The sequence below is a fragment of the Pelophylax lessonae genome, assembly GCF_965119305.1.
Source record: "Pelophylax lessonae genome assembly, chromosome: 2".
Classification (NCBI taxonomy): domain Eukaryota; kingdom Metazoa; phylum Chordata; class Amphibia; order Anura; family Ranidae; genus Pelophylax; species Pelophylax lessonae.
Genome location: NC_138769.1, coordinates 457451211 through 457477435, shown reverse-complemented (window position 1 = coordinate 457477435; position 26225 = coordinate 457451211). Strand labels below are relative to the sequence as shown.

General features: G+C 43.0%; 1 protein-coding gene across 1 annotated transcript in view; it reads right to left on the bottom strand.

Annotated features, from left to right (window-relative positions):
* Positions 1–26225, bottom strand: part of GABRA5 (gamma-aminobutyric acid type A receptor subunit alpha5) — a 405793-nt gene that overhangs the window by 177024 nt on the left and 202544 nt on the right. The window contains exon 7 of the mRNA XM_082244514.1: positions 20663–20806. Within this exon, the coding sequence (XP_082100640.1) occupies positions 20663–20806 (144 nt within the window). The remainder of the gene's footprint in view (positions 1–20662; positions 20807–26225) is intronic.

The following is a 26225-nucleotide window of genomic DNA, read 5'->3' as shown; positions in this document are numbered from 1 at the left end:
ACAGAGCCCAACACGGTTTACGCATGCACAGTAGTGTGTCGGCTGTGAAGTGCAGAAGGCAGCAGCAGCACCTAATAGTTGATCGAAAATTTGGCTAGGGTGAGAACAACAGGTAAGTGTCCTAATAATAAAAGTCAGAAGCTGCAGTATTTGTAGCTGCTGATGGAGCCTGGAGCTCCTCCTTAATCTAAATAAACTCTAAGGGTTTAATACTACTTTAACCTTTTATAACACTACTAGTAAAGCTATTACTACTGTATTATTACTAACTCTGTACTGCAACATAGTTGTTTAAAGTTTTGAAGTGGACTCAAACTCAAAAAATATTTTCTATGTAATAGGGAATATCTAGAAATCTTATTGAGCTAAGCCGTACCCCTGAAACAATTCCTCCTGAAAAACAGCAGTGAGGTTACCTAGAAACTTCTGTACCTTCTGCCTAATAGCTGTATATCTGGAGCCTGAGTTCTAAGGCACTCATGCACCTTTCTAGTCTTGGGAGATATTGGGTGAGATTTGATGAAGTCACTAATGTGCTGTGTACACTTTTTCTTGCTGGAGTCTCTGATACGTGAAAGCAAAGCTCTGCCTCCACACATTGACACAGTGCAGGGCAAGATGAGAAAAGTGGAAAAATACCATTGAGCCTATAAGTTTGTGTTATTGGTATTAGGCCCTGTTCACACCTGAGCGTTTTTCAGCTCATAAAACGCTCATCTTTGAAGTCTCAAAACGCCCAACAAGCAAAATCCCATTCATTTCAATGGCCCCTGTTCACATCTGAGCGTTTTGTCACCTGAAGCAAAACCCCCTGAAGCTCAAAAAAGCACATGAGCTTCTTTTTTGGCAGATTACAGGCGTTTTGCTAGATGTCAATGCCTGCCTCCAAACACCTGCAAAAAACGCCTAAAAAAAGCCTGAAAAACGCCCCAAAAAAACGCCTGAAAATGATACCCTCAGGTGTGAATGGAGCCTTACTATCCTAAAATGTTGATGTTGATTAATAATCTCACAGGTACTAGGATCTCCATGCTCTCCTTTCCTTATTGTGTAATGTAACAAAAATGGAAACTGAAGTGCCACACCACTGAAAAGAGGTCCAGATACAACTTTCTTTTAGTAAAAGTCAGGGGCTAGATCAAATGCATTTTGGGGGGTCCAAACAGCTGCCAAACTAGCTATTGATAAGGCCCGTGCTTGTAATCACACTGGAAGAAATAACATTAAGGGCTCTTTCACACGGCCGATCCGATTTCTTCTTCCGCTGCGGCACTTTTTATATTTATTTTTTTACGGACACGGATGACACTTATGTCATCCGCTCCATGTGTCCACATATCATCCCATCCGTTCGCGGATGATATACGGACATAATGTTAGTCTATGGGGATTGCGGATGTCAGCGGATGGGGTGATATACGGACATACGGAGCGCCCGTGTGAAAGAGCCCTAAAGGTCCTGTTCATTTCTATGCAGTGTTAATTTCGTTGATGAAATTATTTTCATCATAATTTTCATCTGCTGCATATTTTCAGTGATGAAAGCTAAACGGAAATAAAATTTGAATATAAGCAATTCATGAAAACTATGATGAAAATCAATACCAATTTTCCTCAATGTATAAAAACTGAATTAAAATGTGAGGGAGGGACGTTTACACACCTGAACTTCCACTTACTTCGTTCCTCAGATCACCACCTGTCTGTTAAAGCCCCAGCCCCTTGACAAGCTGTATTGGCTGAGAGACGCAGGCTCCCTCTGTCTGCCTGCTGCCAGGGAGTTCTGGAACAATTCCCTGCAAACCACGTGCAATAATAAAATATGGCCTGATGCACCCGTGACGCACCTCCAACCCTAAATAACATAGAAAGTTGCAAAACTGATGAGATATAAAATGCTAATTTATTGGTACATACAATGTCAATAATTGAACACAGACAAGTCCTGTATTGTCAAACAGATTTGTAATGTTATACACAGTATATTATATATTCATATTCAAGTACAGTATTCACATTGGGTGGGGTCCACAGGGGCTCGTTATAGGTACAAATAAGAGAGCCCAGCACTTGCCTTCAGTGGCTCCACGGTGATCTGTGGTGATTCATGAAACCTCTTGCCAGAGCATTGCTTCACTATGGTTGGTCACTTTCTTCCACTTTTTCTGTCTTTGAGATTGATGACTTGGTGGCTGTTTATCCCCCTTTTTTCTTTTTTTTCTTTTTCTTTCTTCCTTACCACATTCACTTGGAGTCAATTTTCATCTTCACTCTCTCCAATTCTCTCTGACCCTTACATAATATGATATATCTAATGCACCTAGGAAGTCGTGTTTATTTCACTTTGATTGCACATCAGTCAATATAGAACTTTGTGGCTACATACACCTTGATTCACTACCTCTTCTCCTGAGGCCTCTGGGCCCTGGGGGTAATTTGTTTTGCTTTTGTTTTGCCTTTTCCTTTACATTTAATCGCACATCATTGATCCTTTTTAACACTTTTTTGCTTTATTGCCCACTTTTAGCATTTACTCTGAGCATTATATATATATATATATATATATATATATATATGTGTGTGTGTGTGTGTGTGTGTGTGTGTGTATATATATATATATATATATATATTTATTTTTATTTTTTAACTCAGGCTCACTCCTAGTGTTACTAGTTGATACCCCTATATACTGCACAGTATTTTACTCCCTGTATTGATTGCTGATACTGATATTTATATACACTTTAGAAATTAATCTGATACATAGATATGTCTCCAATAGCCATCACCGTGGATGCCACACCATGTTGGTTTGTGCTTGCGTATGGCCCTGTTTGTCCTGCCGGGCCATCGTGGATCCCAGCCCCACAGCTCCGGGGATAGATATTCCCAGAGGCAGCCAATGGAACATGATCATGCGATTTCTTTTTTAACAGATTTGTAAATATGGGCCCCTTGGTTGCCCCTTAGTGTTTTGTGTTAGTACAACATTATCTACTATCTTTATTACATGTCATAGACAGTTGGAAGTGAACTGAGGAAGTGAACGGTCGTTCACGAAACACGTCGGTCTACCAGGATGCATTTTCATACCTACCATGGATTGTTCTATGGAATACTGTACTTGACTATGAATGTATAATATACTGTGTATAACATCACAAATCTGAATGACAATACGGTACTTGTCTGTGTTCATTTGTTGACATTGTATGTACAAATAAACTTGCATTTTATATCTCATCATTGGGCATGCCGCATCTTATTTAAAGTCCCAAGGGCAAACCTTTGCAACTTTCTCTGCAAACCATGTAGTGAGTGTTTCCCCTCGCAGCAAGATAGCAGTGATTAGCACTGTGTATAATTACAGCCTCCCCAGACCGTTCTCTGCCCTTTGCACTCCCTTACTTCCATTTACTTCCCCATCGCCACTACATGTTATTATATTTTTACTTCAGGAGTATATAATGAGTTTGAAAATTCTAGAGAGATGCTTATGTAGCAAAATTTCCAGACAATGGGCCTGATATGGGTCTGCCATTGTTACCGGTAACACTTCCAACACATTTAAGTTGAATGCCCAAGTGTGAGATTGAAGACAATGACCAGTCCAGCATCTTTGTTTGGTTTTGTAAAACCAAACTTGTAAATTCAGCATTACACTTCTCTCCAGAGTTCCTTGGTCAGTTGTGATGGCCAGCCGGCAAACACATTTTTGATAATCCCTTTTTTTTTTTTTGTATTAGATGATTAACTTGCTTCACTTAAATATAATAATCAGGGTGGAGAACCCAGACATAGGTACCTTGCTCATCCTTGACTCTGATGGACCATGCCTGACATGATCCATCCGGGCGGTGGACCTCCACTCTCCTCTCTAGGAGGGTATGGATAATCGTATCCGTACTCCAGTGCCACCTTTTACTGTAGCCACCTCTGCATTCGGGACAGCTGGGGAAGAGTCCTCCTGTTACCTCTCCCAGGTGGAAAAAATGGAGTGGACACTCTCTGTATCATGTTCTCGTATGCTGCGTTCTGATCCCTTGCTCTTGCAATGTTTTCTGGAGGGGTGAGGTCTGGAATCCTTTCAACGTAGGTGTCACAGAACCCCAGTTTCTGAGCCAAATCCCCTCTCTCTATGGCCTCCTTGGCTTCTTTGTTGACAGTCACTGCCACATCAGAACCTGGGGAGCTGCTCCCAGCTTTGGACCCCCAGTCCCACTCCGTTTCCTCCGCTGACCGACAATCGTCGATCCCCTCTTCTATTGATCCATATTTATATTGAAAGGATGAAGACCCGATTGGTACAAGGCCTGTCTCTTCCTCACCACTAGTACTGGTGGCTGAGGCTTGGGTAGCTGCATGCTTTGCAGGCTGCCAAATACTAATGGGGGCGGATCCTGCCTTTACTGCTGGGGTAGATACATCCCCTGGCCACCCTCCGGTCACCGGTGATGGCATGGATCCCCTCCCAAGGGAGCTCTGTGACCCAGTCCCCCTTCCACACATTGAAGGCCCACTGACTGCTGGCATGGCCTCTAGCTGCGTCATCAGACGCAACATGCCCCTCCCGCCTCCATGGAGGAACTGGGATTCAGTCCCGGTCACCCCACGCAACATATAACTTTTTGGGTCGGCCCTCACTCTTTTCTGCCCAGAGCAGCAGATAACCCCACTGCCCACACTGGACCCACGCTTGCACTTTTAATGTGACAGTGGCACACTGAGGACATACCACTCCTAGGAACTTCCGGCTTCCTCCCGTGCACATTGCGAGTCCGTCGTCAGGCACCATCCGGATGCCTGTATCCCAGACTAGGGATGGATCGGGCTGGTGGATCTGTTACCGGGCCTGCCTGGCAGAGTCTTCACCCATGGTGGCAGTGATAGCGGGTACACTCTTCGGCTCTCTCACAAATGCCATGCTCTCACCTACACGTGTCTCCCGCACAGCCACACCTGAAGGAGGGGATATTAATAGGGTCCCCTTGGTCACTCCTGATTGTCTGGATGTTCCTGTTGTCTCCACCCTTTCGCCATATTAGGTGATGACTGCACCTTCCTTCACTGAGGCCAGCTGTTCCTCCTTGCTTGGCAGCAGTAATATCCCACTGTCGGTCGCACGGTCTATAGTTTTCTTCCTAGCCATACATGTGCAATTCTCATCTTCCATACGGTGCAATTACTATATAGAATAAATGTCCCGCTGTTGAATGCACAGTCAACATCAGTCCACATAGCATGCACATACACCCGGCCCCTGGCACCTCTCTTCCAGTGCCCCCGGCCTCCATTTTCCCACTGGGACCACCGCGTCCTCTTCTCTGTCCCCACTGGGACCCCTGACACCATCTTCACAGTCCCCACTGGGACCTCTTCCTGTTAAGCAGTTGCAGCATTCATGCACTTTTACACTTTTTCCCCCTGCTCTCCATGTTCTGACAGCAGAGTACATATCATAGTCCACTTAAAAGGTTCTCATCTTATTACAGGCTTTGCTTGAACATTTGCGTTGCCATAAGCAACCTTCCATGTGCACTTCTAGCTTCATCCCACTCTCCCTGCCTCCCGCAGATCCGGCCTCACACTTGGCTTGATACTTGAACAACATTTCTGGGCACAAAAATTGACTTTTCCGATTTTTTCTTCTGCCATTGCCAGGGGCAACTGGCCCAGTAACCAATGGCAAAATCCCGGATGAGCCCCCAAATGTAGCCATATTTCCAGGCATTGGGCCTGATATGGGTCTGCCATTGTTACCGGTAACACTTCCAATACATTTAAGTTGAATGCCCAAGTGTGAGATTGAAGACAATGACCAGTCCGGCATCTTTGTTTGGTTTTGTTTATTTTGTAATGGGGATGGGAGAAGGGAATGAGTGGGATACTCCTTTGGCTCAACTAGGTTTAACTGGGACTTGTGAGGGAGGGAAGGGGTTAATCACAAACATTTCACCTCACAAAATAGTCAAAATTCCCTTTGTAGAAAACAAGGCATTTATCTAATTTCATAAGTTACTGATAACTTTGCAAGGCTTGAGTCAATATGCCAATGTTGACTCACAGGGTCGGTTTAACCTGAAAACTGCAGAATACTGGATTTTAGGTTCTGCAACATGTTAATTATTGATGTTCAGTATCATGCGATGTTTATGCATATGATTTATTGCCAACTTATATGCTGTAATGATATTATTGGTTAAGATACCTCTACCGATGTCTTTTGATTACTGTGATTTGTTAGAAGCTTTTTCATCCACTACGTCATTACCTCTACCAAATGGCTCAGAATAAACTTTGAACTTGTTGTGACAACTTGCTGTGTGTTCTGGTCACTTCATGTTCCCAGCGCTGACTGAGGCCCTCTACTGGTCATCTAGGAAAACCCAATCACCAACTGGACTCTTTACAGAAAAATGCCTGTTAGCGCTGTCTTGACGACAGCTGAATGCCGACCAACGCCTCCTGGCGCTTGAAGTTACTGTTTTGCTGAACTGTGCTAGAACTTCGACTTTAACACTCTGGTTAACTCAGAAGATCCAGGACTGTAGTAACAATTAACTCTTGACACTCTGTTTAGCTCAAAAGTCTGGTGAATAGCTCCCTCCAGCCCTTCACTGACTGAGGTAGCTCCTTGTAACTGCTTGTGCTGCTGCAACTCTCAACACTGTACACTGCACACTGCATGCTGTACATGTAACTCTTCAGGGCCCAACCACTGGCACCCCCTTTACACTTTCAGGGTCCTCTAACTAGGCACCCCCTCTGACACTTCAGGGTCCTCTGACTAGGTACCCCCTTTAACGTTAGCAGTGGCGTAGCGTGGGGGGTGCAGGGGGGGCCAGCCGCACCGGGTGCAACATCTGGGGGGGGCGCATCCGCAGTGTCACTCTGTCTGTCTGACTCTGACATACACAGTTCACACACTGTCTGCGGCTGCCTCCATCTTTAGGCTGGGAGATGTCCAGCGCGGCCACCCTCTGGCTGAAAATGGTGGGTCGGGGCGGGGCTGGACTGTGCCTCACCTGTCCATTGGTGTAGGGTGGGGTGGCGTTGCAAGCCAAGCCCCGCCTATGCTGCCTCTCCTCACTGCTCAGTCAGTTTAGCAGCGAGTGAGTCAGCAGCCTGGCGCTGTCACAGAGTAGGTTTTTTTTTTAATCACCTGATTAGAGCCAGAGGCTCTAATAGGCTTCAAAAAAGGGTGGACCCGGAGGGCATAGCACTGCGCCTGAGCCCACCCATTGTGTGACAATAGCGAATGAAAATTCGCTATTGTCACACGGATCCTCCTCCTGGCCAATCAGGAAGCGGGTCCGATACCCGCTTCCTGATTGGCCGAAAGGCAAACGCATGCCATTGCCGAGGAGGGGGCGGGAGGACACGAGGAGACGCAGGGAACTGAGGAGAAGCGGCCGCTGCAGGTAAGTCTCTTTGCATTGAAGGGGGCACGATGGTCTCTCTGCATTGAAAGGGGGCACGATGATCTCTCTGCATTGAAAGGGGGCACGATGATCTCTCTGCATTGAAGGGTTGCACGATGATCTCTCTGCATTGAAGGGGGGCACGCTAATCATTCTGCATTGAAATGGGGCATGCTGGTCTCTCTGCATTGAAAGGGGGCACGCTGGTCATTCTGCATTGAAAGGGGGCACACTGGTCTCTCTGCATTGAAAGGGGGCACACTGGTCATTCTGCATTGAAAGGGGACACGCTGTTCATTCTGCATTGAAAGGGGGCACGCTGGTCTGTCTGCATTGAAAGGGGGCACGCTGGTCTGTCTGCATTGAAAGGGGGCACGCTGGTCATTCTGTATTGAAAGGGGGCACGCTGGTCACTCTGGATTGAAAGGGGGCACGCTGGTCATTCTGCATTGAAAGGGGGCACGCTGGTCATTCTGCATTGAGAGGGGGCACGCTGGTCATTCAAACTTGTATTTAGATGCATTTTACTTTAATTACATCAGTATTTTCATAACAAACAATACATGTGCTTAGGGGGTAAGTGTTTCTTTAACTAATCTAGTGGAAGAGACTCGAGTGCTAAAATCCCGTGGGTTAGGGGGCGCAAATTTCTTGCCTTGCCCCGGGTGCTGACAACCCACGCTACGCCACTGAACGTTAGCTAGCTCCTGGATCCCTTGGACCTTCAACGGAGTGGTCCCCTCTCAGCTAGGCAGACCCCCAGGGGTAGTTCACAGTACTCACGAACTTGGAATGCTTTCCTGGAACTGAGCCCCTCTTTCTCCGCTGGTCCTTGACACACCGGATCCTCTCTGCAGCTCAGCTCTCTCTCTGTTCTCTCAGGCAAGCCACCAAAGACACCCGATCCTTCTGACAGGAGGAGAGACAGCCGTACTCTCCCTTCTGGGACTCTGATTCCCGCCAAAGACCTTGCGTCATGTGTTCCCCTCAAACTTATACCCACTCTCAGAATCATCTGCGGCATAATCTGCCTTCTGGGGTAGATACAACCCTGAATGTGCCACTGATTGGGTTTCCTCCACTACCCAATGGGAATCCTCTCATGGAGCTAGTGGGGAGACTCCCCTCTCATCAGCGACACCTGGGAGACATAACAGCCCAGCTGAAAATGGTGGCCCTGCTGTTAGGCAGCCAAGGCCCACTATACTTTGCCTAGCACCTACCTTGTATGGTGCTACACTTAAATAATGCATTACAATTTTTGTTACTAAAATGTAACAAAGATTTTAGTGGACTAAAATGTATTGGGGATTTTAGTTAACTAAAATACGACTAAAACTAAAATAATTTAGATGACTAAAATATGACTAAAACTAAAATGGCATTATAGTGAAAAGACTATGACTAAAGCTATATTGAAATGTGACCTCAAAATGAACACTGCTTCTATGACAAAGTAGTATCTTGACATCCCAAGCAGCTGGTGTCCCCCAAAATAAAACCTTGCATGACAAGGTAGTATCTTGACATTGCATTTTGCTCTGAAAAGGGTTGTGAGTCCCCCAAAACTTGTCAGCTGGTGTTATGATGTATGTTCTGACCTTATGAGTTCCACTGTCTGCTAGACCCTTTAGTTCATATACAACACTGTTATACTATTTGCTCTTGTGAGAATTTACTATTTTTATCCTTTAATAAAGTACTGTTGATAATGCACTATGCCTTTGCATGCTTTTATCTGATTTTGTCTGTCCAGTTCACTTTTAGCCCATTCACATTATTTTCAGCCATGCCCTGACAAAGGGGGGCATTGTTGGACTACTTTGGCTACTTTTTGGATTGTCCCCCAGACTTTTTTTTTGGAATAAAGTTGTATCTGGACCTCTGAGCAGTGGTGTGGCATTTCAGTTTTAATTTTTTTTACAGTGCAGGGAAAGGCTGGTAAGTTAGTAATGGGGAAAAGATCAACTGCAGGGAGACCCTAGGCAATACTGGAGACTGGTCCTTTGCCCTTTTCAAATCTTTTCTGGGCACACCTTCAAGAGTTCACTTCTTCTTTAATAAGCATTTGAATTAAGTAATGGTGATGTGTCTTGATGAGCGTTGCTTTGTTTTTGGAAACTCATTTCTTATTAAAAAAAAAAAAGCCTGTATGTTTGGTAACCTTGCCTTTGGGGTTGAGGGATATCAACTAGTTCAGAAATGAACATGTATAGTACAGCTGTAAAATAATGAAGACTATTTAATTTACACAAACCAACTGCATCACTCAAATCTGTTGGGTTCAATGCAGTTAGTCACGTGTGTATGATGCCTAAAAACATGTATCTTTATATTATGTGTTGTATGGCCCCAAGACCAGTAGACTGACATCAAAGGTAAGGGCTAAACCTCTGTCATTTTTTTATTTTTTTTGCTGTATGTGTATTTGTGTGCCTTCTGGGGAGACTAATAGTTGGGTAAAATCTAAAATTTTGAGTTGTCGCCCCAAAACAAAAAGAATATAGACATCTTCAAATATTAAATGTAGATACCTGTCCCAGTGACACCTATGTAACAGAGAACTTTCTGTTCTTTGAAAATAATTCCTGCAACTTCTTGGGACAGGATGTCATTAAAATTTCCTCAATGGGAGACAGCAAAAAAAAAAATTGAAAAAAAAAATGTAATCCATCCCTACTAAAAAAAAAAAAACCTGGCCTCAGGTGAAACAAAACCAAAGTGAAGGGCAACCAAACTGATAAGAGGCATGGAGGAGCTCAGCTATGAGAAAAGATTAGAGGAACTGAATTTATTCACTGTTAAGAAGAGGAGATTAAGGGGGGGATATGATCAACATGTATAAATACATAAGGGGTCCATATAGTGAACTTGTTGTTGAGTTATTTAGTTTAAGGTCAACACAGAGGACAAGGGGGCACTCTTTACGTCTAGAGGAAAACAGATTTAATCTCCAAATTTTGAAAGGTTTCTTTGCAGTAAGAGCTGTGAAAATGTGGAATAGAATCCCTCCAGAGGTCGTTCTGGTTAGCTCACTATATTGCTTTAAAAAAGGCCTGGATTATTTCTTAGGTGTACATGATATAAATGGGTACTAATATTTATAGGTAAAGTTGATCCAGGGAATATCAGATTGCCTCTCGGGGGATCAGGAAGGAATTTTTTTCCCCCTGCTGTAGCAAATTGGATCATGCTTTGCTGGGGTTTTTTCGCCTTCCTCTGGATCAACTGCGGGTATAGGATTGTGTTTATGGGATTGTAGGGTTGGAGTTTCTTTACATAGTTACATAGTTACATAGTAGGTGAGGTTGAATAAAGACAATAGTCCATTCAGTTCAACCTGTGTAGGTGTGTGTGGCTGTAATCATCTCACATAGCCCTGAATGTCGTGATCCTTGAGATGTACGTCTAAGAGTCTTTTGAAAGACACTATACTTCCCGCTAATATTCTGCTGGCTTTGGCAGCTGCCGCTTGACATTGCATGCTGTTGCCTAATCTATCATCAACCAAGACTCCCAGATCCTTCTCCATTTTTGATTCCCCCAAGGGTTCCCCTTCTAACGTGTATTGTGTTTTTATGTTTTTAGTCCCCAAGTGCAAAACCTTACACTTCTCCACGTTAAACCTCATTTGCCATGTCGTTGCCCACTCTGTAATTTTGTCCAGGTCATTCTGTAGGATATCTGCTTCATGCTGTGCAGTTATTGCCCTGCCCAATTTTGTGTCATCTGCAAAAACTGATAACGAACTACTGATCCCCTCCTCAATGCTATTTATGAATAAATTGAACAAGGTTGGTCCCAGGACTGAGCCCTGGGGCACCCCGCTTACTACCTCAGACCAGTCTGAGTATGCGCTATTTATTACCACCCTTTAAACACGCCCTTTTAGCCAGTTCCGTATCCAAGAGCAAATGCTGCTGTCGATACCTGCAGACCTTTACTGTTTTTTGTTTTTTTTTGGTTGAGCCAGAGAGACTTGTGTCTTTTTTCAACCTGACCAACTATGTAACTATGTAAATCCTATTATGTAAGTAGTACGTGTTCATCTTCAGTATTTTTTCTACTTATGTTCAAAGTCCAGAATTTATAAAACGAGACAAGAAGGAAGAGGGATATGCTTTTTTGAAATTTCATACTTAAGGTTTACAACCACTTTAAATACGTAAATGAATAGGTAGAAAATCATTGGCTGTCCATAAGTCATGTTTCCTCTTTGCAACATTTGTTTGAAAAACTGGTCTATCATGCCATCAGTTGATACTGGAAAATATGATCACGTTTGCTGTTGCCTGTCAATTTTTCGTGGCCTTTACTGTTAGAGTTTATTTTTTTCTTCTTAATAGAATTATGTTGTAAACAGTCGTGTAATGAAATCATTTATTTATTGTATATTTAGCCCCCATTCTGAGTACTGCAGCAGAGATTGTTGATTTTAACATCACCATGGTAATGAAAATTGAAATGGCACTAGCTCATGTATTAAATTCTGACAGCAAATGGGTCAGACTAGGAAAGACAAATGCTGTACATGACAGAAGAAAAGAAAGGTTAGCAGAAAAGGCTACATCATAATAGGACGTCTTCTTGTCTATACACTGCTTTCCAAGGCATTTTGAACTCTCAGTGAATTGACTTTTTGCTGCCTCGGTAATGCTGTACAGTGATTTGTGAAATAAGCATTGCACAGCTGGCCTGATTTATTTCACTGAAGAGAATTTTGTCTTATCTATCATACCCAATGAAATGACAACCTTCATTTTAGTGCAGACCATAACATATTTGTCAATAGGGGAACAGTTTTAGTATATCAGAATATTTCACTTTTACATTTTTTTATTAAATTGACTTACTAAAAGATGAAATTGTAACCTAGCCCAAGGAAGCTGTCTTGTTCTTTGAAAAATAAAGAAACAGGACGATGAACTGGAATTAAGGCGCTGATGTATAATCATTCCATGTGTGCAATGGTTGTGGTGCCCACATTGCACACACGGAGGAGCTGCCACCATTCCACCTGTCCAATCAAATGCCCCCTCTTGCTACTATGTGCCCCTCAGCATCGATCCCCTGTGGCTCACCTGCAGCTGTCGGTTTGTCCGCCTTTCCCCTCCCATTGCATTCAGGTGTTGAAGGGGAGCCACAGGGGGATTTAACTGCCCCATACCTTACCCATCACCCAGTGCCCTCTCACTGCAGCATTGCTGGTTGGCTTCCCTCCTCCCCTCCCATCGACCTCAGCTACTGCAAGAGAGGCTCCAGGAAATCAAGCTCTCTAAGTATATATTCCCCCCATGGAGCTTTGACCTCTATCCTTGAATGCCTCCCACCACACCACCAATCCCCCCCCCCTCTCCACCAGCGGTAGCTGCTAGGGCAGAAGAGTGGTGCTGGGGGGTGCCTTCATATTTAACAGCCACTCCCTTAATGAACACAGTCAGCAAACAGTACCAATTGCTTCTATGTTTTTTCATCACCGATGTATAGTAAACAATGTTTACTATGTTTTAGTTTGTGAATGAATAGGAAACCTCAGTATAGAGACTTCTATTCATTCATTTACTGTGCAACTGAGGCTGCAAAGAAAGGCACTGAGGCCTTTTTGTCTCAAAAGCACCCACCCCCACCAAAAAAAAAACACATAAAAAATATTTAAAATAACATTGTAAAAAAAAAATGAAACATAGAAAAATTTATAAAGAGCATACCACAATGTCACCGTGCGGGGTCTTATTTTCCTGCACGGGGATATACAGGTGTTCTGTGCATCCCCATGCAGGCAGTCCCATGGACATCAATTGGAAAGCAGCAGTAGCACGGAGATAGTCATTGCTCTCAATTTGACATCTGTGTAGATGCGGGAGCATGTCCCTGAACTCACACTGTCTGCATTTGGGGCTGTGCACACTCACCCATACAGATGTCAGACTGGGAGCAGCAGCTGACCTGGGGGGTTATACTGAGAAACAGGGGACTGACCTAAGGGAGAGTTGGATACCTCCATCCACCTAATTTGTGGAGAAACTCACTGGCTGAACAAGAAAAAAATAAGACAAAATGAACCATCTATGGGCAGACTCCTGCACTATATACACTATATTGTACATGACACACTCCTGCACTATTTACATTATAATGTACATTACAGACTCCTGCATTATATGCACTACATTGTACATTACACACTCCTGCACTATATACACTATATTGTATATGACACACTCCAGCACTATTTATACTATATTGTACATTACACACCCCTGCACTATATAAACTATATTGTACATTACACACTCCTGCACTATATACACTATATTGTACATGACACACTCCCGCACTATATACACTGCATTGTACATTACACACTCCTGCACTATATACATTACATTGTGCATTACACATTCCTGCAGTATATACACTATATTGTACATTACACACTCCTGCACTATATACACTATATTGTACATTACACACTCCTGCACTATATACATTACATTGTACATTACACATTCCTGCAGTATATACACTATATTGTACATTACACACTCCTGCACTATATACACTATATTGTACATGACACACTCCTGTACTATTTATACTATATTGTACATTACACACCCCTACACTATATACACTATATTGTACATTAAACACTCCTGCACTATATACACTATATTGTACATTACACACTCCTGCACTATATACACTATATTGTACATTACACACTCCTGCACTATATACGCTATATTGTACATTACACACCCTGCACTATATACACTATATTGTACATTACACACTCCTGCACTATATACACTATATTGTACATTACACACTCCTGCAATATATACACTATATTGTACATTACACACCCCTGCACTATATACACTATATTGTACATTACACACTCCTGCACTATATACGCTATATTGTACATTACACACTCCTGCACTATATACGCTATATTGTACATTGCACACTCCTGCACTATATACGCTATATTGTACATTACACACCCTGCACTATATACACTATATTGTACATTACACACTCCTGCACTATATACACTACATTGTACATTACACACTCCTGCACTATATACACTATATTGTACATGACACACTCCTGTACTATCTATACTATATTGTACATTACACACTCCTGCACTATATACACTAAATTGTACATGACAAACTCCTGCACTATATACACTATATTGTACATGACGCACTCCTGAACTATATACACTATATTGTACATTACAGACTACACTATAGTATATTGTACATTACACACTCCTGTACTATACGCACTTTATTGTACATTACAGACTTCTGCACTATATACACTATATTGTATATTGCATGTGGCTGACCAAAATGTTCATTGTCTCAACAGTTACTGGTAGTTAGGCAGTCCCTGACTATTTTAATGAAGTTCTTCTTTATGTAGGTTCCAAGTGTTAGCTTTATGTCTGTATTCAGTGTGCACAAAATCATATGTAATGAATTAGTTTTATTTAAAAAAAAAAAATGATGTGCTGAGGTGAATACATGTCTGTGAGACTTGTATTTCTGGCGCAGCAGGCTAACCATATTTTATGGGCACAAGACAGCCTTTGTTATATTTAACTATACCCCTTAAGCTACCCCCATAAAAAACACAATTTAGCCACACCCACTGTTCACCACTTGGTGTGCCCAAAGCTGCCCCAGGTCTTTTTCGATCCTAGCAATGCCCCTGGCACAATGAAAACCATGACCATTCTTCACTGTGGCTCACTAAGCCTACCATAATTTATTTTTTCTTGTAAGCAAGTAATGGGGCCCAACTTATGATCTTGCACTCAGGCCCACTCCTTTCATAAAACACCCCTGAATAAAGGGTATACTCTGCATTTGTCTGGTTGTGTCTCTTTTGCTGATGTTTGCCACACATTTACTATGGTCACAGTAACATTCACTATATTTACAATACAACCAGTCTTTCACTAACTATCAATGCTTTTTAAAAATCTGATTATTTATGTTATGAGTTACCACTGATTTCCCTACAGCACCCAGTGCAGCAAAACATAATAATTGTCACAAATATAGGGTAGATGAGTTTGAATACAGAAAGAGTAATACATCGATATTCAATATTTCTCTTTTACTGGTTTTTTTTTTTTTTAATGTGTGTGTGAATGTGAAGTATTATTAAAACATCCTAACTTCAACTAATTTGTGTGTGTTATGGGCCCTACAACCTATGTAGCATGCAAGATCATTTGCAGTTTGTTCCAAACTTTGCAGATCGGTCTGGAGAGCACAGTTGTTTCTCAGCCGTGCTGCAGGATCATTCTAAAATCACCCATGTAGAAGAGCCCCTACTGAGGCAAATTTTGTGAACACGGCCTAAGGCAGCAATGTTGATAACAGGCATTTAATGATATTACTATCAAGTATAGGATTAGAGTTAACAGTCATAAATAAATTGATATCTTTACATATATCATTTTGTGTAGAAAGCTGATAACTGTTTTTTTTTTTTTTTTTTTATAAGTATTCCCTTCTGTTCTTTCCAACCATATTAGTTAAAGCAATCCTCCTTCATGTTTTTTTTTTTTTCACATTTTTTTTTTTTTTTTTACATCTTTTTTTTTTTACATGTTTTTTTTTTTACATTTTTGCCTCTGTCTGTCTCAAATACCTCTTTTGTTCATTATGTAAATAGGAATCGGAAAGCAAAGAGAATGAAGAGGCAGACATGGTTTACATCAGGCATGGCCAACCTGCGGCCCGGGGGCCGCATGCGGCCCACTGCCCCCTGACAATTTTTTTTTTGCTGGGGAGGAAGGAAGTCGGGTTCGGGGGCATGGCCACAGCAGCTTCCAACTAACGGTAGGCAGAGGCTGCCTCGAAGGGGGGTGGGGGGAGAGAATGTGCAGTGTTTCTGACTCCAAATGGTCATGGTGGTTTATTATCTCTCAGAAGAAGTAAACCTCTGTATACTGATTCCATTTCATTTGATCATCCTCTAGTTGTGCTAAATTAGTGCGGGGGCATGGCGGTGTGGGAAAGGTGCGGCGACTTTTTATTACTTATATACCTTAACTATAGTATATATTTTATATGCGGCCCGAGAAAATCTCTCCACACTCAATGTGGCCCAGAGAAGCCAAAAGGTTGGACACCCATGGCTTACATCATATGATTGTAGTGCTTCCCCCACAGAGCCGCTGGATTTTGACCCTCTTTCCCCCTCACAGTACCCATAGCCAGGCAAAAGTAATTTCCACATGCTTCCAGATGGCTCAGTAAACAGTATAGGCAGGGCTCTTTTTCTGCTTTAATGTGGCTGAACAGAGTTCCGCCACCTCCAGCGCTGACCATGTGCTTGGCGCTGACTGCTGCCACTGGTAAACACCGAAGCTAGGTTCCTATGTCTCCAAGTGACAGCGATTCTCTCCCAGTGGCGCAAGCAGAAGACTCCCTGTCCTTCAAATCCCTATCCCGTCACAATAGAGGAGGGGGCAGGCAGTGGTGCAGGCAGGGGAGGTAAAGGGGTGGTGCATCAATCCATTAGATACCAACATGGCCAGAGTTTCTTTCGATTGCCTCGTGTTGCAAAGTGCGGTCAGCAAATTAGCACCATCGGCAGGCAGGAGCAGGAGAGGAGGAATAAGCTGACATCACCTTCCTCCTGCTCAAGTTCCACCAATGGGTGGCAGGCAGACAGGAACAGGCTGAGCACTCTGCAGGCGTTCTTCTCTATTCTCCCCTCTAGTCTGCACAGCTATGTTCTGAGAATGATAAGTGCAGCATTACCTCTGTTGTGGTATCAGAAAGAAAAGGGCTTCCACACGGGTGCTCCCTCCTAAACACAATTAACCCCTGTCTATCAGTGTCGCCCTATCAGTGCTCATCATTGCACCCTATCAGTGTAGCCTAATCAGTGCACAGCGGTGAAGGAGAAAAATTACTTATTTGCTAAATTTTATAACAGAAACAAAAAAAAAAATATTTTTTTTATCATTTTCAGTATTTTTTTCATTTGTTTAGGAAAAAAGAAAGTTCTTTTTGTGTGGAAAAAATTATACAAATTTTATGAGTACAGTGTTGCATGACCGCGTAATTGTCATTCAAAGTGCAACAGCACTGAAAGCTGAAAATTGGCCTGTGCAAGAAGGGGGTGAAAGTGCCAAGTATTGATGTGCTTAAAAAAAAAAAAAAAAACTATGCAATTGATAGATGAGAACAGATATACTCTAATAATAGTACCCACTGATCCCACTTGCTAGTTTTGACCTGCACATCCTTATTATGCTAGCAGAAGCAGAAATACTAGCTTGGTCTCTTGTGCTGCCCATACTTGCTTCAAATTTGCATAGTTTTTTTTTTAATTGGAATTTTTTAAGAATATTGTCTGTTGATGGCACCACACACACAGTACCTGTGTGCTGTTTTTATTTTATTTTTTATTTGTTTCTAATCTATTTTCATTTTGCTTGCTCTTCAAAATCAAATATAGATAATATGTTTGGTTGCATTGCACATGCCAAAATCCCTTGAAAACTATTGAAAATTGCATAGCCAGTCTAGCTACTTTATTTGCGCTTCAACTCAAAAAAGTGAATTGAGCCCCGGTTCACATTAGTGCGATCACAGAGATCGCATGTAATTCGGACCGCACTGCTCCTAAATTACATGCGATCTCTGTGCGGTGCAAATTTCAGCCATACAGTTTGTATGGCTGAATTTGCACCGCATCCGCACTAAACATGCACATGACCCTTTTTTTTATCAGCAGCAGAATCGGATGGCATAGTGGTTCACACTAGTGCGATCCGATTTTGTGCAACTTGTTTGACCATTCTTCCAGAAGCGCATTTGTGAGGTCAGGCACTTACGTTGGACGAGAAGGATTGGCAGTCTCAACTCAATTTCATCCCAAAGGTGTTCTATCGGTTTGAGGTCAGGACTCTGTGCAGGCCAGTCAAGTTCCTCCACCCCAAACTTGCTCATTCATGTCTTTATGGACCTTTCTTTGTGCACCGGTGCGCAGTCATGTTGGAAAAGAAAGGGGCCACTGGTCCCACAAAGTTGGGAGAATAAAATTTTCCAAAATGTCTTGGTATGGTGACGCCTTAAGAGTTCCCTTCACTGGAACTAAGAAGCCAAGCCCAACCCCTGAAAAACAACCCCGCACAATAATCCCCCCTTCACCAAATGATTTGAACCACTACACAAAGCAAGGTTCATAAAGACATGGATGAGCAAGTTTGGGGTGGAGGAACTTGACTGGCTTGCACAGAGTCATGACCTCAACCCGACAGAACACCTTTGAGATGAATTGTGAGACTGTGAGCTAATCTTTCTCATCCAACATCAGTGCCTGACCTCACAAATGCGCTTCTGGAAGAATGGTCAAACATTACTGAACAGTGGCGGCCGGTGTGTTGGGGGCGCAGGGGCGCCGCCCCCCCCTATCCATGCGTCCAGCCGCTAATCTGCATGTGGGGCGCCGGACGCATAGAGTTCAATGGGATTTTTTTTGTCACCTGATTAGAGCCAGATGCTCTAATAGGCTTCAGCAAAGGGTGGACCCGGGGCGCAGAGCCCACCCATTGTGCGACAATAGCGAATGAAACGGATGACACACGGATCCTCCTCCTGGCCTATCAGTCTGATACACGCTTCCTGATTGGCCGAAAGGCAAACCCCATGCCATTGGCTGGGGAGGAGCGGGAGTCGGGAGGACTAAGGACTCGCCGCCACGCCGGAGAAGCAGGAAGGAGAAGAGGAACCATACAACTCAGCCTCTGCCCGGCTCTCCCTCACCCAACATGCCGGCACAGCCAACCTGACAGCCGCCCTGCTCCTCACCCTGCTGGCTGCAGACTACACACATGCCAGTGAGTACCCAGGCACTTTTCCTGCTCTCTTCGCTTTCCCGCTTTCCCTCATCCCCTGCATATGCCGCTTGTCTCTATGTATGCCCCCAGGTGACTCATCTCACACACGGCGCTCAGGGGGTCAGGCTGACGGTGTGGAGTCAGTCCTCTGTGTTTTATCATGGGGAGGAGGGGAGCTGTGTGTGCTTTGTCAGCAGGCTCCATGATTGCTTCACCCAGCCTGCTGGTCACTGCATTGATGGGGGCACAGCACGCTGGTCACTGCATTGAAGGGGGCACGGCAAGCTGGTCACTGCATTGAAGGGGGCCCGGCACGCTGGTCACTGCATTGAAGGGGGCATGGCACGATGGTCACTGCATTGATGGGGGCACGGCACGCTGGTCACTGCATTGATGGGGGCATGGCACGCTGGTCACTGCATTGAATGGGGGCATGCTGTGGTAACTCTGCATTGAATGTGGGCATGCTGTGGTAACTCTGCATTGAATGGGGGCACACTGTAGTAACTCTGCATTGAATGAGGGGAAAGCTGTAGTAACTCTGCATTGAATTGGGGCACGCTGTAGTAACTCTTCATTGAATGGGGGCAATCTGTAGTAACTCTGCATCGAATAAGGGCATGCTGTAGTAACTCTGCATTGATGGGGCACACTATATTTTGATTACTGAAGGCCCCTTTCACACTTTTGTGACCTCAAACTCATGCAATTTTTTGACGCGTTTTTTGCCGCAAAGCAATGCCTATTAGATTTTTTCTGTTTGCGCCCCCCCCCCCCCCCAAAAAATTTTGAGCACCTGCCGCCACTGTTACTGAACCCTACGGATTAAGACTGGGATGCCATTAAAGTTCATGTGCATGCAAAGGCAGACGTCCCAATACTTTTGGTAATATAGTGTTTATTGCATGTACTTCTTACTTAGTATTTAGTTGTTTTTTTAGGGTTTTACTTATCACATTACAGACATATATGAGCCCTCTGTCCTGTAATTTATTTTAGCTGAGCATTTTCTCAGTGAGGATTACACTGTGTGGCATACAGATATGCACCAGAAGCAGAACTGTTTAATCCGTGTGTTAAATATAGCACAAGCATGCAAGTAAAATGTAAATTACTTACATAGCACTATAATATTTTGAAATGTTTATTCTCTAGGTATAGGTTTTCTTTTCTGGTATTGCAAAGATAAATAGCACAAGCATGCAAGTAAAATGTAAAAGTCCCGTTCATAATTACTTTTACGTACATGGCACTATAATAATATTTTCACATTTTTATTCTCTAGGTTATAGGTTTTCTTTTCTGGTATGGCAAGGATAAAAGCACATGCATAGGCTATATGTCTTACCTGTGCTGGTACTGATGTTCTCGGTTCCTACAGTTTTTCCAATTAAATGGTATTGATTTAGACGAGAGCCATCTGGTGCCACCACAACTGATTTCTCTGTGACATTTGTCCACTCATACCTTACTTCAGAATTAGGATATGCATCTATGAAAGAAATGTTCACAAATTGTTACATGTAAAGAATATAAAAGCAATACCATGTCATACATGCAGCGCAGGTAAAGGTGCAGATTGGAGTTTAATGCAGGCTCCCTCGCAATAAGATACAAAAGAAAAGTAAAGCCATGCAATCTGCTGCTGTGGCTTTATTTTTAGCTCACATCTAATTTCGGGCAAGCAGAACCTGATTGTATGGCTTTGTACATTGCTTCATTGCTGACAGGATTTTGGATACGGCGATTGTCAGATACTCCAATTATTTCTAGAGAAGGGATGACTAAAGTGAAATAAAATGAAGGGTTTATATCAAACTGGATGTACACAACAAATGTCCATTTTCTAAAATATTCTCCTGCACATGCTTTGAAGTTTAAAGTTCCACACAGTGCATGAACATGCATGCTTGGATGATATATGCGTGCATGGTTATGTTCTAGTTTATATGAAAAAAAATATTTCAGATGAGGTTCTGTGTTTACATCTGACCAATTAATGAAGTTCTGAAGTGTTCATCCACAAAACCCAAATCGTGGTTGATTACCCATTATATTTCAAGTTATATTCCTGTTGATCAGACAGAGCTAATTTATATATTCCGTAGAAAATTGAGGGATATTTCATCATATACCATAAAATTATTACTAATGTGACCAGCACGTTGGGCCTCATGTACAGACAGCATGTTGGTTAAAGGATTTCAAGTTATAAATCTGTTGATCAGAGCTCATTTTTTTATACATCACACAGAAACTTTTGGGACATTTCATCATATACCATAAAATTATTACTAATATGGCCAGCACATTGGGCCTCATGTACAGACAGCATGTTGGTTGAAGGATTTCAAGTTATAAATCTGTTGGTCAGAGCTCATTTATACATCACACAGAAACTTTTGGGACATTTCATAATATACCTTAAAATGATTACTAATGTGACCAACATGTTGGACCTCATGTACAGACAGCATGTTGGTTGCAGGATCAACATCACTACTTGTATTACAGTACTGGAGTTATGGGTTCAGTTTTTGCCAAGGACAGTCTCTACATCCATTTCTTATGTTCGTCTAGTGTTACCTTGGGTTTCCTCCAGGTGTTTTTGCCACATCTTACAACCCAAGATGGTATGTGTGTTTCCATTCAAGCTAATCCACAAATGTCTTTATTTTATGTAGCACTGCCCCTGCAGGAACTGTTGAACAGTGTCTTTTTTTTTTTTAATAAATTTTTATTGAGTTTTGCATTGAGAAAAACATAAACAACAATAGGAAGGTAGGGAGGAAAAAGGGGGGGAGGGGAGGGTACGCAACATGGGTACAGTTACATAGTTAGGATCATACATGTTCAAGAAACAAATATAGCATAGTATTCATTGACTACTTCTATGTGACCATGACTTCCAGGAATTTTGGAAGGAAGCCAGCTTGCCTGACCGAAGGGCTATGAGGCGTTCATGTTCATATGTGGAGTTAACATATTGTACAACTTCTGAAAGGGACGGTATATCTGTCGTCTTCCATCTCCTGGTGATTAGGACCCTTGCAGCCAGAAAAATATGGGCTGCAATAGTCCTACAATGGAATGGGAACTTATCTATGGTAAGATTTAAGAGGGCTAGAGCTGCGTCTGGAGGGGTAAGGATACCTGTCGTTGATGAAACCAATTTGAACACTTGGCGCCAGAAACTTGTGAGACTCTTACAGGCCCACATTATGTGGACAAGGTTGCCTACTTGTCCGCAGTCTCTCCAGCACAATGGTGAGTGTGAGGAGTAAAAGGAGTTGAGTTTGTAGGGGGTCAAGTACCACCTAGAAAGAATTTTATAAGAGAGTTCCCAGTGATTAGCACAATGGGAGATAGAGTGTGTATGAAGGATTGCCTGTTGCCATTGGGCTATGTCGAAGGATTTATGTAGGTCTGATTCCCACTTTATCATAGGGGCTGACTTAGAGAGTGTTGAACAGTGTCTTGACGGGCTCCCCTGGTTACCAGCACATATTTACTTTAACAAGTCTCTGAATCTTTCCTTGATCCCAACGGCTCTTCACATGAATAAACAGTCTAGGGGTGTTGTTTGTTTTGTTGTTTATTGATAATTTGGGACAGGGAAACGGAATAGTGGGATACTTCAATTGAACTATTCACATTGTTTGAGGACTTCTATCTTCAGGGTTCTGTTGGAAAATATGGAACAGCCAAGCTGTTAATCCACCCTGCCACTAGGGCGGATGGGGTTAAGTCTCTTGTTCTCTTTGCTCTCTAACAAGATGACTTGATGGATGATAATCTATCTTCAGGACACTAGCATCCTCTTCCCACTGACACCCTTCCCCACTGACTATCCTAGGAGCAGGGGTGGCCCCCCTCAGGTCAGGCTCCCTGACACAAGTTTCTGTACTCACTGTACTGCAGAGACAGATCCTCCAGTGTCTCCCCTCTCAGTCAGCTTTCCTGGACCTCTGGGTTCAGCTCCTCACTGCTACTCTTCCGGCCCTCAGGACGACTCCCTGAGGCCGCATTGCACCTCTACAGAGGAGGAGGCAGCTGCCCCCTCCCTCCACGACTCCACTCCCCAACGAAAGACCTTGAGCACATGTGCTCCTGACTTTTATACAATATCCCAATGTGCACCGAGGCAACTTTCCCTCTGCCAATCGTCAGGTCTGTATCAAAAGCCCATGCGCCCATTCGTCAGGTTTCCTCCCACTGTCCAACATGCCTCCCTTTTGGACCAGTGTGAAACACTCTCTATACAGAATAAGTAACACTCTGAGCACAATGAGCAGACCTCACTAACAGATCCTGCTCTCTGGTAGGCATTGAACAATATAGATTTACCTCTTCTGGTAAGCAGACAGAGCTCAAACTATACTTTCTCACTAGCACCTACCTAGGAGGGTGCTACATTTAAATGGACAGTATTAGTAATTAGATTGTAGGCTCCTCTGAGGCAGGGACAGATCCATAAGCTCTTTAAAGTGCTAACGATGTCTTTGTACTCCGACAATAAAATAAACAAGGGAGTTTACATTACACATAGCATGCAGATGCATTCAACATTTAATTTTTCTAGTGCAGCTTACTAAATAAAAAATGTTTTGTTATTAAAGGAAGTGCAGTCATTCTGTACTTTTCATGCATGAGGTTTATTGCTTTCAGGGAGATACTACATATACTGTTAGATACAGCACTGTGCAAAATTTTTGGCAGGTGTGAAAAATACTGTGAATTAAGAATGCTTTTGGAAATAGAAGTGTTAGTTTTATCAATAGGAATGGGCCGAACACCCTCCTGTTCAGTTCCCAGCAGAACTCCCGAACAGTAGAAATGTTCTAACCAAACGGTGAACCCCATTGAATTCTATGGGAGCCAAACAGGAAAAATCAAATCTGCCCATTTCCAAGGTTTATATGCATGTAATTGGCCATAAAAGGGGTATGGGGTTCTGGGTACTGCCCTGGGGGACACGTGTCAATAAAAAAAATAAAAACAATTGTTTTTTTTTCAGGAGCAGTAATTTTAATTATGCTTAAAGTACAACAATAAAAATGAAAAAGTCCTTTAAATATAGTGCCTGAGGGGTCCCCTTAATGTGCCTGTAAAGTGGGACATCTGTACCATGCATAAAACATGCTACAGCAAAAATGACATTGCTAAAGAAAAAAAAAAAAACAAGTCAAAGCCCATTTAAAATAACTTGTGGTTACAATTGCTGGCACCCAGCTATTAAAAAAATTAAGAAAAAAAGGGTGTGGGGCCCCCCCCATAATCCATACCAGACCCTTATCCGGGCATGCAGCCTGGCAGATCAGGAAGGGGGGAGCGAGCGCCCTCCCCCCTCCCTTCCTGAACCATATCAGGGTATATGGCCACAACATGGGGGTTGAATGCTTTGGGAACTCTTCCCAACAACCATAGGCATGCGAATGGGTGTGTCGGGTGTGCCTGGGCACACCCTAATCACCCCTGTGTGGTATAGATTACCCCTGATGCCCATGTCATTTACTGGCTGCTTCCTTCACTGAATGAGCACAGTGCGTGATTGGCATAGATCACTCATTTTGCTCATTCATAACTGAAGCCTAGTAAATGTGTTAACTAGGCTTCAGTTTGTGAATAAACATGAAGCCACTCAGTACAGAGCATTTCACGTTCATTCACTGTCCAGTGCAGCTGAGGCTGCAGAGAAAGGGGCCGGGAAATTTCTGTCCTCAGCCTTTGTCTCTGTTGTGTCCCTCAATGAAAATTAATCATCAATCACAACACCCACTGGACCTGAAAAATAAAAAAAAATGAAAAATGCTCTTGGCTCCAGGGAGGCCTCCCTCCGCACGCCCGCTCTGCGCTTTGACATTTCTTACATAGGCAAGGGATAGGGCCACCTGGCTACGTCACCTGCAGTGCATTGCAGGGTGTTCACCGGAGCGAAAACTCGGCAAATACCCTGCAAATTTGGGTGCGCGGCGAACGGCCAAACAGGCAAATGTTTTGCCTGAACTTATGCTAGGGCCTAACTGTTTGTCCATCCCTATTTATCAATTAACAAAAAGGAAAGTAAATTTACTGAGGGGAAATCCAAATCAAATCAATATTTGGAATGACCACCATTTGCCATCAAAACAGCATCAGTTCTTAAGTTCTTCTAAGTACACTTGCACATAGTTTTTGAAGGAACTTGGCAGGTAGGTTGTTTCAAACATCTCAGAAAAATAACCACAGCTCTTCTGTGGATGTAAGCTGCCTCAAATCCTTCCGTCTCTTCATGTAATCCCAGACAGGCTCGATGATGTCAAGATAAGGGCTCTGTGGAGGCCAACCATCACTTCCAGGACCATATTCTTTACATTGAAGACAGTTCTTAATGACAATGGCTGTATGTTTGGGGTTGTTGTCCTGCTACAGAATAAATTTGGGGCCAATCACACGCCTTCCTGATGGTATGGCATGATGGAAAAGTATCTACCTGTATTTCTCACCATTCAGGTCAGCACTGATCCTGACCAAACCTCCAACTCAATTTGTAGAAATGCAGCCCTAAATTTACAAGGAACCTCCACCATGCTTCACTGTTGCCTGCAGACACTCATTATTCTACTGATCTTCAGCCCTTCACTGAACAAACTGCCTCCTGCTACAGCCAAATATTCCAGATTTTGACTCATCACTCCAGAGCACCTGCTACCGTTTTTCTGTACCCCAGTTCCTAGGTTCCTAGGTTTTTGTGTATAATTTAGTCTCTTAGCCATGTTTCCACATCCAATGCATGAAAACATAAGTACTGAGGTGCAGAAAAATGGCAAGAGGTGCTTTGGAGTGATGAGTAAAAATCAGAAATATTTGGCTGTAGAAGGAGGCAGTTTATTCACAAGAGGGCTTGAGAGTGGTAGAATAATGAATGTGTG